This window comes from Solanum pennellii, chromosome 2 (assembly GCF_001406875.1).
Source record: "Solanum pennellii chromosome 2, SPENNV200".
Classification (NCBI taxonomy): domain Eukaryota; kingdom Viridiplantae; phylum Streptophyta; class Magnoliopsida; order Solanales; family Solanaceae; genus Solanum; species Solanum pennellii.
In genome coordinates, this window is record NC_028638.1 from 16,988,769 (window position 1) to 17,002,611 (window position 13,843).

The 13,843-nt window shown below is 37.0% G+C and overlaps 1 protein-coding gene across 9 annotated transcripts in view; it reads left to right on the forward strand.

Moving 5' to 3' along the window:
• The window catches only part of LOC107011680 (cation-chloride cotransporter 1), a 21,682-nt gene extending 15,077 nt beyond the window's left edge, over window positions 1-6,605 (forward strand). For 6 of the 9 annotated variants that reach the window (XM_015211265.2, XM_027914660.1, XM_015211266.2 and 3 more), the window contains 5 exons: window positions 1,246-1,360; window positions 1,517-1,711; window positions 2,145-2,545; window positions 4,329-4,490; window positions 5,258-6,538. In XM_015211265.2, the coding sequence (XP_015066751.1) occupies window positions 1,246-1,360; window positions 1,517-1,711; window positions 2,145-2,545; window positions 4,329-4,490; window positions 5,258-6,336 (1,952 nt within the window). In that variant the 3' untranslated portion in view covers window positions 6,337-6,538. Of the gene's footprint in view, window positions 1-1,245; window positions 1,361-1,516; window positions 1,712-2,144; window positions 2,546-4,328; window positions 4,491-5,257 lie in introns of all 9 variants that reach the window. The other 3 variants (XM_027914658.1, XM_015211267.2, XM_027914663.1) reach the window with 1 other exon arrangement.
• Window positions 6,606-13,843: the final 7,238 nt, after the last annotated feature.

Below are 13,843 nucleotides of genomic sequence, written 5' to 3' on the forward strand. Positions count from 1 at the left end.
CCCCCCCCCCCCCCCCTCATATTCCGTTTACACCAACAAGTAACAAGCTAAGACAATTCATCCTAACTTTCTGGATAGAACTGCTAGTGCCTTCAAGATGTCTACCATTCACCTCTTTCCATACTGTCCACCAAATGCAAGCAAGAATGATTTTCCATCAGTCCTCCTCCCCACCAGTGTTATCAAAGGCGCGCTTAAGCACTGAATCCGTGCATCCACTAAAAGTTCCCAATATCTGAAGCAGTGTGACGAAACTCTCTATTTCCCAGTCATTAAGAGCTCTTCGAAAGATTAGATTCCACCCTTGTTGACTCCACATTTGGTTGATCATGTCATATTGTTGGAGACTTCTAGAATAAAGTCCTTTCATGACTATCAAGAACAGAAAAGGTGATAAAGGATCACCTTGTCTAAGCCCCCGTTGAGATTGGAAAAAACCTTCAGGCCCATCATTAATCAATACTAAGAATTTGACACTAGAAATGCAAAATCTGATCCACTTTATCCAGAATAGGGACTATTTTGAGTGGAAGTCCAATTTAGAGGACCATTTTGGCTATTTTCTCTTACTGATTCCTTTATGGTCTTATCTCCCTGCCTCCTGTGTTTAGGACGTTCTAAATTTACAGTTAGGTTTGATGTATACTACCCATGGATGATGGCCTAGATCTTCAATTGCTAATTTCTCTCTTGCTTGATTGGATGAATGCTAGTGTCACATTTTTGAGAGTTAGACAAAATTTAAATGTTTTTTATCCCTTACATCATCATCAATTTAGAAGTAGAGAGCAGAGTTCTAGCTTTGTTCCTTGTATGCAAGCGGCTCATGAAACTCTAGTGCTTTCATGAATGAATGCGGTAAACCCATCAATCTTTTCGTTACATATCGGGGACATGGAACCAGCCCAGCTAATTTGATTTCCCAATGAAATGAGGGGGCGCTGTTCCAATATTGAGCTCCTAGCCCATCGTCTCTTTTTTCAAAGGTATATAGAAATGGTAGGCACTGGGAGTGAGTGAACTACCAGGGGAGAAAGGGGCAACCTCTCTATAGAAGGGAAGGGAAAGGGTTATCCGCCCATAATGATTGTAGAGTCTCTCGGGGTTGGAGGTCTAATAGTAGTCACATCAAGTCCTCCCCTTCTTACTCAGAATAGCTACTCTAATCCATAGTTAAACCTGAATTCCTCTTGTTTGCATATATGACAGCAAACTCATTACTTTCTGTTGCTATGCATGGTACAGCTGGAATCACGGGGTTGAGTTCGGAATCTTTTAAGGACAATTGGGGTCCTGCATATCAGAGGACTAGTAATGCTGGGATTCCAGATCCTAATGGAAAGATATACTGGAGTTTCAAGTAAGGCTTGCAAATCTTTTTTTCCTTCTCTCTTGTTCAATTTGCGTGGTACTTTTGCCAGGAATAAATTGTCCATTTTTTCTGCCTTTTACTTCGGTGATGCATAAGTTCTTAGCGTGAAACTGGGTCTAATATTTGATTCTTTTTTCATGTAAGTGCGTTGGTAGGTCTCTTTTTCCCTGCGGTGACTGGGATCATGGCAGGTTCGAACCGTTCAGCCTCGCTAAAGGATACACAGCGTTCAATTCCTATTGGGACATTAGCAGCAACTTTGACGACTAGTGCCTTATATCTAGTTTCAGTGCTGTTCTTTGGATCTGTTGCAACTCGAGATAAGCTTTTGACTGACAGGTTTGTCTAAATTGGAATGCTCTTATGATGCTTCTTGTTAGTGCCATGTTCCTAAATGAATTACAGTGGTCTGAGTGGCATAGTTTCTAAAATGAGACTCAAGTATGTTGAGGTATATCAATTACTCCCGAAATATGAGTAGGTGGTGAGTACGATCATGTGTAGCTAAATATGATAAGCATATAATACAAGAGATGGGTATGTCAGAGACAGTTTTCGGTTTCCTTGTATATTATGAATGGCTCTGCCATTTTAATTATAAGGCTGATCGTGCCTGATACTCCTTGTAATCTCATTATATTTAGGATTTGAAAGTTTTAATGACTTGTATTTGACCCTTTAGTACGTAACTTTGTATGAAAGAGATTATATTATTGTAGTGAAATGGTATTTCAAAATCTACTTATGGTGCATGGCTAATGCACTCATGCAGGTTGTTGACCGCTTCAATTGCTTGGCCATTTCCAGCAATTGTTTATGTCGGTATCATCCTTTCAACCTTAGGGGCAGCCCTTCAAAGCTTGACTGGTGCACCACGTCTCCTTGCTGCGATTGCAAACGATGATATTTTACCTGTTCTGAACTATTTTAAAGTGGTAGACGGAGGTGAGCCCCATGTGGCCACTTTCTTCACTGCCTTCATCTGTATTGGATGTGTTGTTATTGGAAATTTGGATCTTATTTCACCAACCATAACAATGTTTTACCTCCTATGCTATGCTGGTGTGAACTTATCCTGCTTCCTTCTGGATCTGTTGGATGCTCCCAGCTGGCGACCTCGCTGGAAATTCCACCACTGGAGTCTCTCTCTTGTTGGAGCATTACTTTGTATAGGTATTTTCTTCTACTTTTGCTGTTGGAGAACTGGTATTCTTTCTCTGTTTTGGTCGATATCGCTGGAAATATATTGTCTATGCTCTAACATACATATTTGCTTCATATTGCTTTATCTTTCCCTAGCAAACCATCGTCTGGGTGCTGCCTGATATACATTAGTGTGTATCCAGGAGCTTGAAACTGCTAATATTTGACTTGGACCTTTACTTGTCCATATATTGCTTCTCCCATTATGTGTCCCACCTAGAATTCCTCCCAAAAGGTCTTCCCTCCATCCCCCTTAAGTGTAATCTCATCCATCTGTGTCATCCAGAAGCAAAACTTAACTCTTTTGTATTCATTTCTTGTTTCAAACAAGTGAGTAGTTATTCTAAATTATCATCAGTCATTTTGTTTTTAAATCAATTGATTCCAAGTAATACAGCCCAAATAACTTTGATTCTTGAAATCAAACTATTCAGCTTTTGTTGATGGGTTCTTTCTGAACTTGAGAATCATGTCAATGTGTCTATTCCGCTGATTGTTATGGTAATAAAGGACAGAGAAGAAAGTACATCTCTTTTAGGCTTGGCAAAAATGTAAATATTAACCTGGTTTATAATCCTTCTAATAGTTTGCTACTTTGCTTGGACATGGTTTTGGAGCCTTGAAGGATTTTGGGTTATTGTTCCTTCCCCTTTTCTACGAGTGGGTGAATCCAATTTCGGCAATATTCTTACTACTAACCTGGGTCATTATCCATCGAATGGTTTACTTGGAAATGGGTTGGAGGATTTTGGGTCACTGTTCCTCCATTGTCTATATTCTTCTGCAACTCGATGTTTTTAGTTTGAAAGAATATAAACTCTTGGACTCAGGGATCTGATTGATTCCCTTAAAGATCTCGTAATTTACTTTTTCTGATTGTTGTTGCTTAGTCCAACTTCTCCTTTCCTTTTGTAATTGGTTGTATCCTTGTATTTCTGAAAGTGGTAACAGAGAATATTAATATCAGCACAGAGGCTGTGCTAGAGCCATATTTACAGTTCAGAAAGCTGTACAGGGTCTCCCTGTATTATCTTACTAGGAATTAATCATGTCCAATTACGATTCTGCATCATCTACAAAGTTCTATTTACACCAGAAATGTAACAAAATTTCATCTTGATTTTCTGGCTAGAGCTATATCTATCTTCCAAGACTTCTTGCATTTCTCTCTCTCCAAATTATTCACCATATGCATGCAGGTAATTTTTTCCCACCATTTCTGTTGCCTCAGAGAGCCACCATTGTAATTCTGCACTTCAGCAGGTCCCAAGTAGTCTTAGGCATAGTGCACCTGAGCCAAACTTTGTTTAGGAACAGCTGCAATAGCTGATCTGTTATTGGGTAATGTTAGAAGAGGTGACTAATGCTTTTTGAGTCAGCACCACATAAAAAACATTTGGAACATAACTAGATCTCCTCATCCTGCGTGTTGAGACTTGTTCTTTTCTCTTTCTAGGACCCATGTAGACAGTCACATTAAATAGTAGTTTTGGTTTAAGTAATACTGGGAAGAGTGAGAATCTTGGTTTATGGACGTATGCCATCCAGATGTAGAATGACCTCTTTCTTTGCCTGAATAGTGGTTACATTGCTGATGAATCCAGACTCCAGTCTTTATTATCTCACTCGTCCTAGCAAGGAGTGACTTCCCACGCCCCAATTTTTTTATTTTATTTAAACGACACTGTATATAATTCTATCTTCTTGTGCATTTCAGAGTAATGAGTGTTCTCTTTCTGCTGTTTCTTTTCAGTGATCATGTTTTTGATTTCATGGACATTCACTGTGGTATCACTAGCCCTAGCAAGTCTAATCTATTATTATGTGAGTATCAAGGGGAAAGCAGGAGACTGGGGTGATGGTTTCAAGAGTGCATATTTTCAGCTTGCTCTTCGTAGTTTACGATCTTTGGGAGGTATGTATTTTTCTATTTATTCATTTAAATTTCTATTATTCATTTAAATTTCCTGTCAAACAACATAAAACAGCTTTCGAACTGTCCATTCCTTGTTGTCTTAAAACATTTGATTGCTCCTTGCATGTGTATTCTCTAATTGCTTAAAGGTTGAGTGAAACAAACACAATTTAGGCTTGCCATTGCAGGACCTCACTTTTTCAATTATGTTGTTTACCTACGATTTGTCTATGTGCAAAAAACAAAATAAAAATAAAAATAAAATATATATATATATATATATATATATATGTATATTTTTTTGGATCTTATGTTGCTTTTGATTTGATTATTACAATTGACGAAGGTGTTTCTCATTATAGTTAATTTGTTTGTTACCCTATTAACATTGCTTAATGTTCGGCAACACTTTTTAGTGTGTCAGTGCCTTGCTTAGACATTCTTATTCTGAAAATGTGCATCAGATGGTTGACTGCCATATTATTTCAGAAAGATTGGATCCTTATATTGCTTCAATCTCTCGCTGACGTTTGTTGCTCTTAACCACTTTTTATTTTCCAAATCTGAATGGTGTTTGGATAGTACTTCTGCTTAAATATGCTGCAAAATGCTCTGTTATTAATTGCAAATAACAGAAACTGAAGAATTTGCATCTTTTATTCTTGGCAATATCTTCAATTTTCTCAAGAAAGGGTTATTCTTGTGAACTTGCACTGCATTTAGACATCCAGAAAGGACATGCGTTTAACATCCAATTGTGTATGCAGCTAGTCAGGTACATCCCAAAAATTGGTACCCTATCCCCCTCATATTTTGTCGTCCATGGGGCAAGCTGCCAGAAAATGTACCTTGTCATCCTAAGCTAGCAGACTTTGCCAACTGTATGAAGAAAAAGGGCAGGGGAATGTCCATCTTTATTTCTATTATAGATGGGGACTACCATGAACGTGTTGAGGACGCCAAGGCAGCTTGTAAGCAGCTAAGTACATATATCGACTACAAGCAATGTGAAGGTGTAGCAGAAATAGTTGTTGCTCCCAACATGTCAGAAGGCTTTAGAGGCATTGTTCAGACTATGGGTCTTGGGAATCTCAAGCCAAACATTATTGTTATGCGGTACCCTGAGATATGGCGGCGTGAAAATTTGATTGAAATTCCTGCTACCTTTGTTGGAATAATAAATGACTGCATTGTTGCAAACAAGGCTGTAGTTATTGTGAAGGGTCTAGATGAATGGCCTAATGAGTATCAAAGACAGTATGGAACCATTGATTTGTACTGGATAGTCAGAGATGGTGGTCTTATGCTGTTGCTATCTCAACTGCTTCTCACAAAAGATAGCTTTGAGGGCTGTAAGATCCAGGTTTTCTGCATTGCTGAGGAAGATTCTGATGCAGAGGGACTCAAGGCCGACGTAAAGAAATTTCTTTATGACCTTCGGATGCAAGCTGAGGTAATTGTCATTTCCATGAAGTCATGGGAAGGCCAAGGGGAGCAGCAAGAATCTATTGAAGCATTCAGTGCTGCTCAGGGAAGAATAGCTAGTTATCTGGGAGAGATGAAAGAGAGAGCGGAGAGGGATAAGACTCCTTTGATGGCTGATGGAAAACCAGTGGTTGTCAATGAGCAGCAAGTTGAGAAATTCCTGTATACCACTTTGAAGCTGAATTCAACGATTCTAAAATACTCGAGGATGGCTGCAGTTGTGTTTGTAAGTCTTCCTCCTCCTCCTGCCAATCATCCAGCATTTTTCTACATGGAATACATGGACCTATTGGTTGAAAATGTACCCAGGCTTTTGATAGTTCGTGGATATCGTCGAGATGTTGTCACTTTGTTTACGTAGGTAGTTCTGTTCATACGCTTCCTTTTTCTCTTTTTTTTTTTTACCTCCTTTGCTTTATCTTAATAGAGTTCCAATTCAATTCAATTTGTTACTTTTGTTGTTTCTCTTTTCTCCTGGAGGTGGGTGTACAATATACTAGTTTTTGTATCATTAATTCTTTTGAACTGAATATTTGGGGTAAGAAAATTTTGTTATTGATGAATCTCTAGGTGACTATTTATTAGTCTTTTAAGAAAACGATGAAATAAAAAAAAATCGTTATTGATGAATGTCAAGTTGGTACACATTGTTCAATGAATCACTCTCAAATACTGTATAATCATTTCTCTAATGGTTACCTTTGGCTCAGTCTTTTTGCTTGTTTCCTTCTGTTGCACATTTTCTTTGAAATTCTTTTACACCAAATTGAATGTCGTTGATATACTACTTTTATGTGTCTCTGGTTTCACGTGTATCTTATGGCAATTACATTTTTTCCCTTTTCTGTTTAAAAGAATTGTAAATAAAAAGGTACGAAAATAAAAATAAAAAGGTATGAAACTTCCGTTTATTATTTGAAGTTTAGGATATAATGTTCTCTAAACTCAATAGTGGAATTTATAATAGTACCAATAAAAATACAATTTAAAGAAAAGTAAAGTATGGTTAAACCTATGTGAGCTAATATTGTCAGAATAATGAAATATTATTATTTTGCAGAGTAATTATATAATCAAGAAATTACTCCCTCCGTTTTTAAAAAAAATTTATCTAGTTTAATTTGGAACAGAGTTTAAGAAAAGACTTTTTAATTTTGTGATTCTAAATTAAAGTTATGTTAAATGTAATAAAAAATTCTTTAATTTTGTAGTCTTAAATATGCCACGTGAAAAGGTAAAAACAAAGTGTTATAAAAAAAAAAGGAAAAAGACACATTCTTTTCTAAACAGAGCATAAGAAAAATTGAGTTATTTTTATTAAACAGAGGGAGTAACACTTTGTTTCCTTGTGTTAGCACATTTTCTTTGAATTTTTTTTTACACCAAATTGAATGTCATTGATATACTACTTTTGTGAGTCTCTGGTTTCACGTGTATCTGATGGCAACTACAAATTTTGCATTTTTTGTTTAAAAAAAAAAGCTGTCTATATTTTAAGACAACTCTTTGTCTGAAATGTGAAAAATAAAAACAAAAGGTATAAAACTTCCGTTGGAAAAGGGTAAAAGTTGCCCCTGATTTATGTGAAAATAGATCAGTTATACCCTTCATTGCATTTTGGGATTAAAAATACCCCGTTGTTATCCTAGGAGACCATAAATATCCTCAAGAGTTAACCCCCCAATTTTTTAGTGACGTTACAAGCCACATGTGACTAATCCCTCCACCTAACTGTTGACAACTAAGATTTACTACAAAAAAACTTTACCTTTAGAGGTGACAAAGTCGCCACAAAATCCCAAAATATTGCCACTAAAGGTTATGAGTGATTTTTAGTGGAGTCTAAGGTTCTAACAATCATTCACTAGTAAAATCTATTTTTTCAACAAAAAAGTATAATAAATAATTTTTGATTTTTCTAAAATAAATAATTTACAATATCAATATTAAAAACATTCAATATAATTACGAAAATTCATCAAAATTACTTCTCGATTTACATCTCCTACTATATAATGCATCATTGTACATTTTATACATTTACATATGACACAAAAATAAAACATACAGTGTCTTGATGTTATTTGCGGTCTTTTAGGATAACAACAGGGACATTTTTTATCCCAAAATGTAATGAAGGGTATAAGTGATCTATTTCACATAGTTTAGGAGCAATTTTAACCCTTTTCTGAACTTCTGTTAATCATTTGAAGTTAGGATATTATGTTCTCCAAACTCAATATTGGAATTTATAATAATACCAATCTTCAACTAAAAATACAATTTTAAAGAAAATTAAAGTATGGTAAAACCTATATAAACTAATATTGTTGGAATTATGAAATTATATTATTTTGGTGAGTTATTATATTATCAATAAATTACTCCCTCTGTTTTTAAAAGAATTTCTAATTTGACTTGAAACGAAGTTTAAGAAAAGAATCTTGTGGTTCTAAATTAAAGTTATGTCAAATGTACCAAAAGACCCTTTTAATCTTGTGGTCTTAAACATGTCGCATTACAAGTTTAAATTAAAGTGTTGTCCAAAAAGAAAATGGTCATTTTTTTTAAAAACGGACTAAAAAGAAAACTGACCATTATTTTTTAAAACATAGTGTATAATACTATAAATTTAAAGAGTGTTTTTGTTCGGGGGATGAAACATTGTGCTCTTAATGGATGTCGGTGAAGATCACCTATTGGTTGGTTTGAAATAGGTGAAACTCAAATATTAGTATTAGATCTTGTTCAGTAAGTCATTGAAAAAGTAAAGTTGATACAAGAGTGAGTTTATAGTGCTCAGAGCCGACAAAAATCATATGCAGATGTACGTCGTAGATCAGAGACATAGAGTTTCAGGTCGATGACTGTATATTCTTAAAAGTACTATAACGTATAAAGGATGTTATGAGATTTTGGAGGAAAGGTATGTTGAGCCCTAGGTATGTTGGACCATACAAAGTTATACGATAGAATTGGCGAGGTAGCCTATGAGATGGACTTGCCTCGAGAGTTAGTTGCAGTACATATGGTTTTCAATGTGTTGATGTTATGGGAGATCCTACACATGTTATTCCCATAGAAGGTATGGAACTCTTAGAAGATTTATCATATGTGGAAGTCCCGATGGCAATATTAGACCGACAGGTCAACAAGTTGCGGACCAAAGATATAGTATCAATCAAGATACTTTGGAAAAGTTATTGTTATTTGTAGTTTTGATGATTTGACAAACTTAGGGACCTCATAAAGGTACCGGGTTTCTTACTTGAATATTGCAGGGTTCTTGTTGAGTATTGCAGATGAAACAAACCCAGGGACCTAGTAGAGGTACCAGGCTCTCGTGAGAGTGAGCCAGTCGACTGCCAGCTGGAGATAGTACAGAAAGTAGGTGCACACTTCCCGATGGCGTCAGAAAGTGTGACCTTTCCAACCAATGGCAAAGAAGTTTAGGAAAGGGACTTGTCTATACAAAGACACTTTCCTAAACACTTTTTGGTGAGTTTTTGCAACTTGATAAAAACTTTTCAAGAACTCTTGCAAAGGCTACACAAAGCAAAGGCAGAATTATTCCAAGGACAACAGCAACATCTGGAGCTTTTCGTCTAGTTGTTTAGGAATTTATTCTCTTGTTCTTAAATTGTAAACCACTCCTAAATCTATAAAGGAATTGGTGTGTTGTGTTAGAAGTCTAAGTTGTCCAGGTGGGATAGCTTAGTGGGTAGATTGTTTTTCTACTTAGGCTTGTTGAGCAATAGAGGACTATTGCTTAACGGTAAGATTGATAACTCTTTCTTACGTTTGGTGTAATCGTGTTTCGCTTTTGCTTTTGAAGATTAGTGAAAACGATTGAAAATCCTGTGAGACAGGTCGTGGTTTTACTCCCTTAAGCAAGGAGGTTTCCACGTAAAATCATTGTGTTGATTTTACTGCATTTAACTTTCTGGTATTTTTCTGAAGTGAAGTAAGGGACCTGGTCCATTACTTGTTAAGTTGAGGCACATATTCTATCAAGTGGTATCAGAGCAGGCACTCCCTATTTGGTTAACACCAAGGAAGTGATATTTGTTCTAGAATGGCTGCTCCACTTAATCTCGAAGAAGGTCAGTCGACACTCAGACCTCCTCGCTTCAATGGACATTTCTACAGTTGGTGGAAAGTTAGAATGCGTGACTACCTCATGGCTGAAGATAGCGAGTTATGGGATATTATATTAGATGGACCATTTGTTCCCATGATGGAAGAAAAAGATGGAGAAAAGACCATTACTGTTCCAAAGCCCAGGCAGAAATATGATGATGCTGACAGGAAAAAGATTGAAAAGGGTTTCAGAGCTAAAACTCTTCTGGTCTGTGGGATAGGACCTGATGAGTACAACAGAGTGTCAGCCTGTGAGTCTGCTAAAGAGATTTGGGATAGCTTGTTGACGGCTCATGAAGGAACTGAACAAGTCAAAGAATCCAAGATTGACATGCTCACTTCACGATATGAAAACTTCAAAATGAAGGAAGGTGAAACAATACATGAGATGTTCACCAAGTTCTCTTCCATTACAAATGAGCTGAAAAGTCTGGGTGAACCCATAAGCATGACCAAACAAGTCAGAAAAGTGCTTCGAATTCTTCCAAAGTCTTGGGAGAGCAAAGTTGATGCCATTACAGAAGCCAAGGACTTGAAAGTGCTGACCATGGATGCGTTGATTGGAAATCTTAAAACACATGAGATGAATCGAAGCTATGATTTGTCAAAAAAGGAAGTCAAGAAGGACAAGTCTCTGATGTTAAAGTATAAATCAGAAGAAGATTCAAGTGATGATGATGATATGGCATATCTCATCAGTAGATTCCAAAAGGTTGTGAGAAAAAACAAAATGTATAAAAAGGGAACTAATGGGACTCGAAATACTGCTCAAGGTGATACTTGCTACAAGTGTGGAAAATCTGGGCACTTCATCAGAGAGTGTCCTTTGCTCAAGACTGAAAACAAGGAACATCAAAAGCACAGGGGTGACAAAGAAAACAGAAGGGACCTGGTACTTGGAAACAGAGATCGTAAAGCTGCTGCTGATATGGTTGTAAAAAGGGCTCTTGCTGCATGGGGGGATTCTTCAAGTGATTCAGAAGATCCTGATGAGTCAAAAGATGTGTCTATGGTTGCTGTGCATGAGGAGGAAACTGTCTTCAATGAAATGTTTGCTCTCATGGCACACACAGAAAATGAAGAAGAGAACAATCAGGTAACTCTTCTTGACATGAAAATTGACTTGGACAAATATTCTCTTAAGAAATTAAGAACCTTGTCAAAAGTCATGTTAGATTCTGTGATAGAGCTAACATCTGAAAGAGATGCCATTAATGCTGAACTTGAAATTCTTTCTGAAAACAAAGTTCAACTTGAAGAGACAATGGCAAAAATGGTGTCTCTAGAGTTAAATAATTCTGAACTTAAGTATCAGTTGAGTGAGCTTACTGAAAAGGCTGAAAAACTAAATGGAGAGCCAAATAGCTTGCAAGCTGAAATTGAGGAAAAATTGAAAAACTCTGAGACAAATCTCAGATTGTCACTTGAAAAGAATAACAAATTAGAACAGGATGTTGTTAAACTTAAGGAGGAACTTGAAAATTCTCTTAAGTGGACCAAATCATCAAAGTTATTGTCAAATGTGACAAGTCAGAGTAATTTCAATAAGAAAGGACTAGGAAGTCTAAACATAAGTCCTCCTTATAATCCTCACAGTAAGTATGTGTTTGTGTCTGATAATCTGTTGTGTCTGCATTGTGGAAAAAATGGACATTTGAAAAAAGAGTGTGTCAGCTGGAAAAACTCTCGTGAAAGATACTCTAATTATGCTGAAAGACAGAATGTACCAAATAAGAGACCTGGTCCTACAGAATCTGTCCCAACTCACAGATTTTCAAAGAAAAAATCTGTTCCTGCTCCTAGGTCCTTTGTTAGAAGGATTCAAAGTCTACCGTATTGGGCAAATTACAATCTGATCACTCCTTTGTCTGCCTACTGGGAACTCAAGCTGAAATGGGTTCCCAAGCTTAACAAGTGACTTTTGGTGCAGGTGAGTGAGAGGAGCAGCAGTCAGTGTTGGTATATGGATAGTGGCTGCTCTAAACATATGACTGGTGATGTAAATAACTTCCTCTCACTCAAGACCCTCCAAGGAGGAGGAGTCTCATTTGGCGATGGCAAGAAGGGGTACATTTTGGGAGTTGGGAAAGTGGGAAGATCTCTTGAAGATTCAATCGACAATGTTTACCATGTGGATGGTTTGAAGTACAGCTTGCTGAGTGTTTCACAAATCTGTGATAAAGGAAATGAAGTCAAGTTTACTTCTGAGAAATGCACTGTGGTGAGTTTAACTACAAACAAGGTAATTCTCACTGCACACAGAAGTAAAAATATGTATGTGGCAAACTTGGAAATCTCTCATGGAGATGACTTGACATGTCTCAGTGCTCAAAATGAAAATGCTGATCTCTGGCATCGTAGGCTGGGACATGTGAGTTCATCTTTATTGAATAAATTGATTTCAAAGGACCTGGTCCGAGGGTTGCCTAAGATGAAGTTTGCTGAAAATAAAATATGTGAAGCTTGTGTCAAAGGAAAGCAAATCAGATCATCTTTCAAGCCCAAGAATCAGGTAACATCATCAAGAACCTTAGAGTTGCTGCATATGGACCTGTGTGGACCCTTGAAGATTCAAAGCAGAAATGGCAAGAAGTATATTTTGGTGATTGTTGATGATTATTCAAGATACACCTGGACGAGATTTTTGAGATCAAAGGCAGATACAGCTGATGAGTTGGTGGTATTTTTCAAAATGATTCAAACCAAATTGAATCAAGTTGTTTGCAGTATTAGATCTGATCATGGGACAGAATTTGAAAACTCAACTCTCGATAGATTCTGTATGGAAAATGGTACAAGCCACAACTTCTCTGCTCCAAGAACTCCTCAACAAAATGGAGTAGTGGAGAGGAAGAACAGAACCTTGGTGAATATTGCCAGAACTATGATTATTGAATCAAATCTTCCTCAAAGTTTCTGGGCTGAAGCTGTTAACACAGCATGTCATGTTACCAACAGGTGTCTAATAAGAGCTGTGCTAAACAAGACTCCTTATGAACTACTCAACAACAAGAAGCCAATGCTGAATTACCTTAGAGCCTTTGGATGCAGATGTTTTGTGCTGAACAATGGGAAGGATGATCTGGGAAAATTTGATCCCAGAAGTGATGAAGGAGTATTTGTTGGATATTCTTCATCCAGCAAAGCCTACAGAATATTCAACAAGCGAACACAATGCATTGAAGAAAGCATTCATGTTGTTTTTGATGAAAATGGAAGCTTGAAGAGTGATGGATCAAATGATGATGATGATGTGCTAAAAATGCTAACATCCAAGAAGATTGAAGGCGCTCAAACTGATGCAGATCAACAACTGAAAAATGATTGTGAAGATCAGAATCACAGTCTACCTGAGGAAGATGCTGAGGTTGAACAGGATGATAGGGTACCTGGTACTACTCAAAACTCCAGCCAGAGTACATCAGAACCCCCAGAAGATGATGTCACTCCTGATGAAGAAGATCATGATGGTCTGCCAAATCAGTCTGCTGCAAGGTCAGGATGGAAGCATAGTTCATCACATCCTCTTGATAATCTCATCTCTCCCTTGAATTCTGGAATTCAAACTAGATCAAAAACAAGAAATCTAGTTGCATTCTCAGCATTCATATCATCCATTGAGCCTAAGAATGTTAAAGAAGCATTAAGTGATGCAGACTGGATCAACTCTATGCAAGAAGAACTTCATCAGTTTGAAAGAAGTAAGGTATGGTACCTGGTTCCTCGAC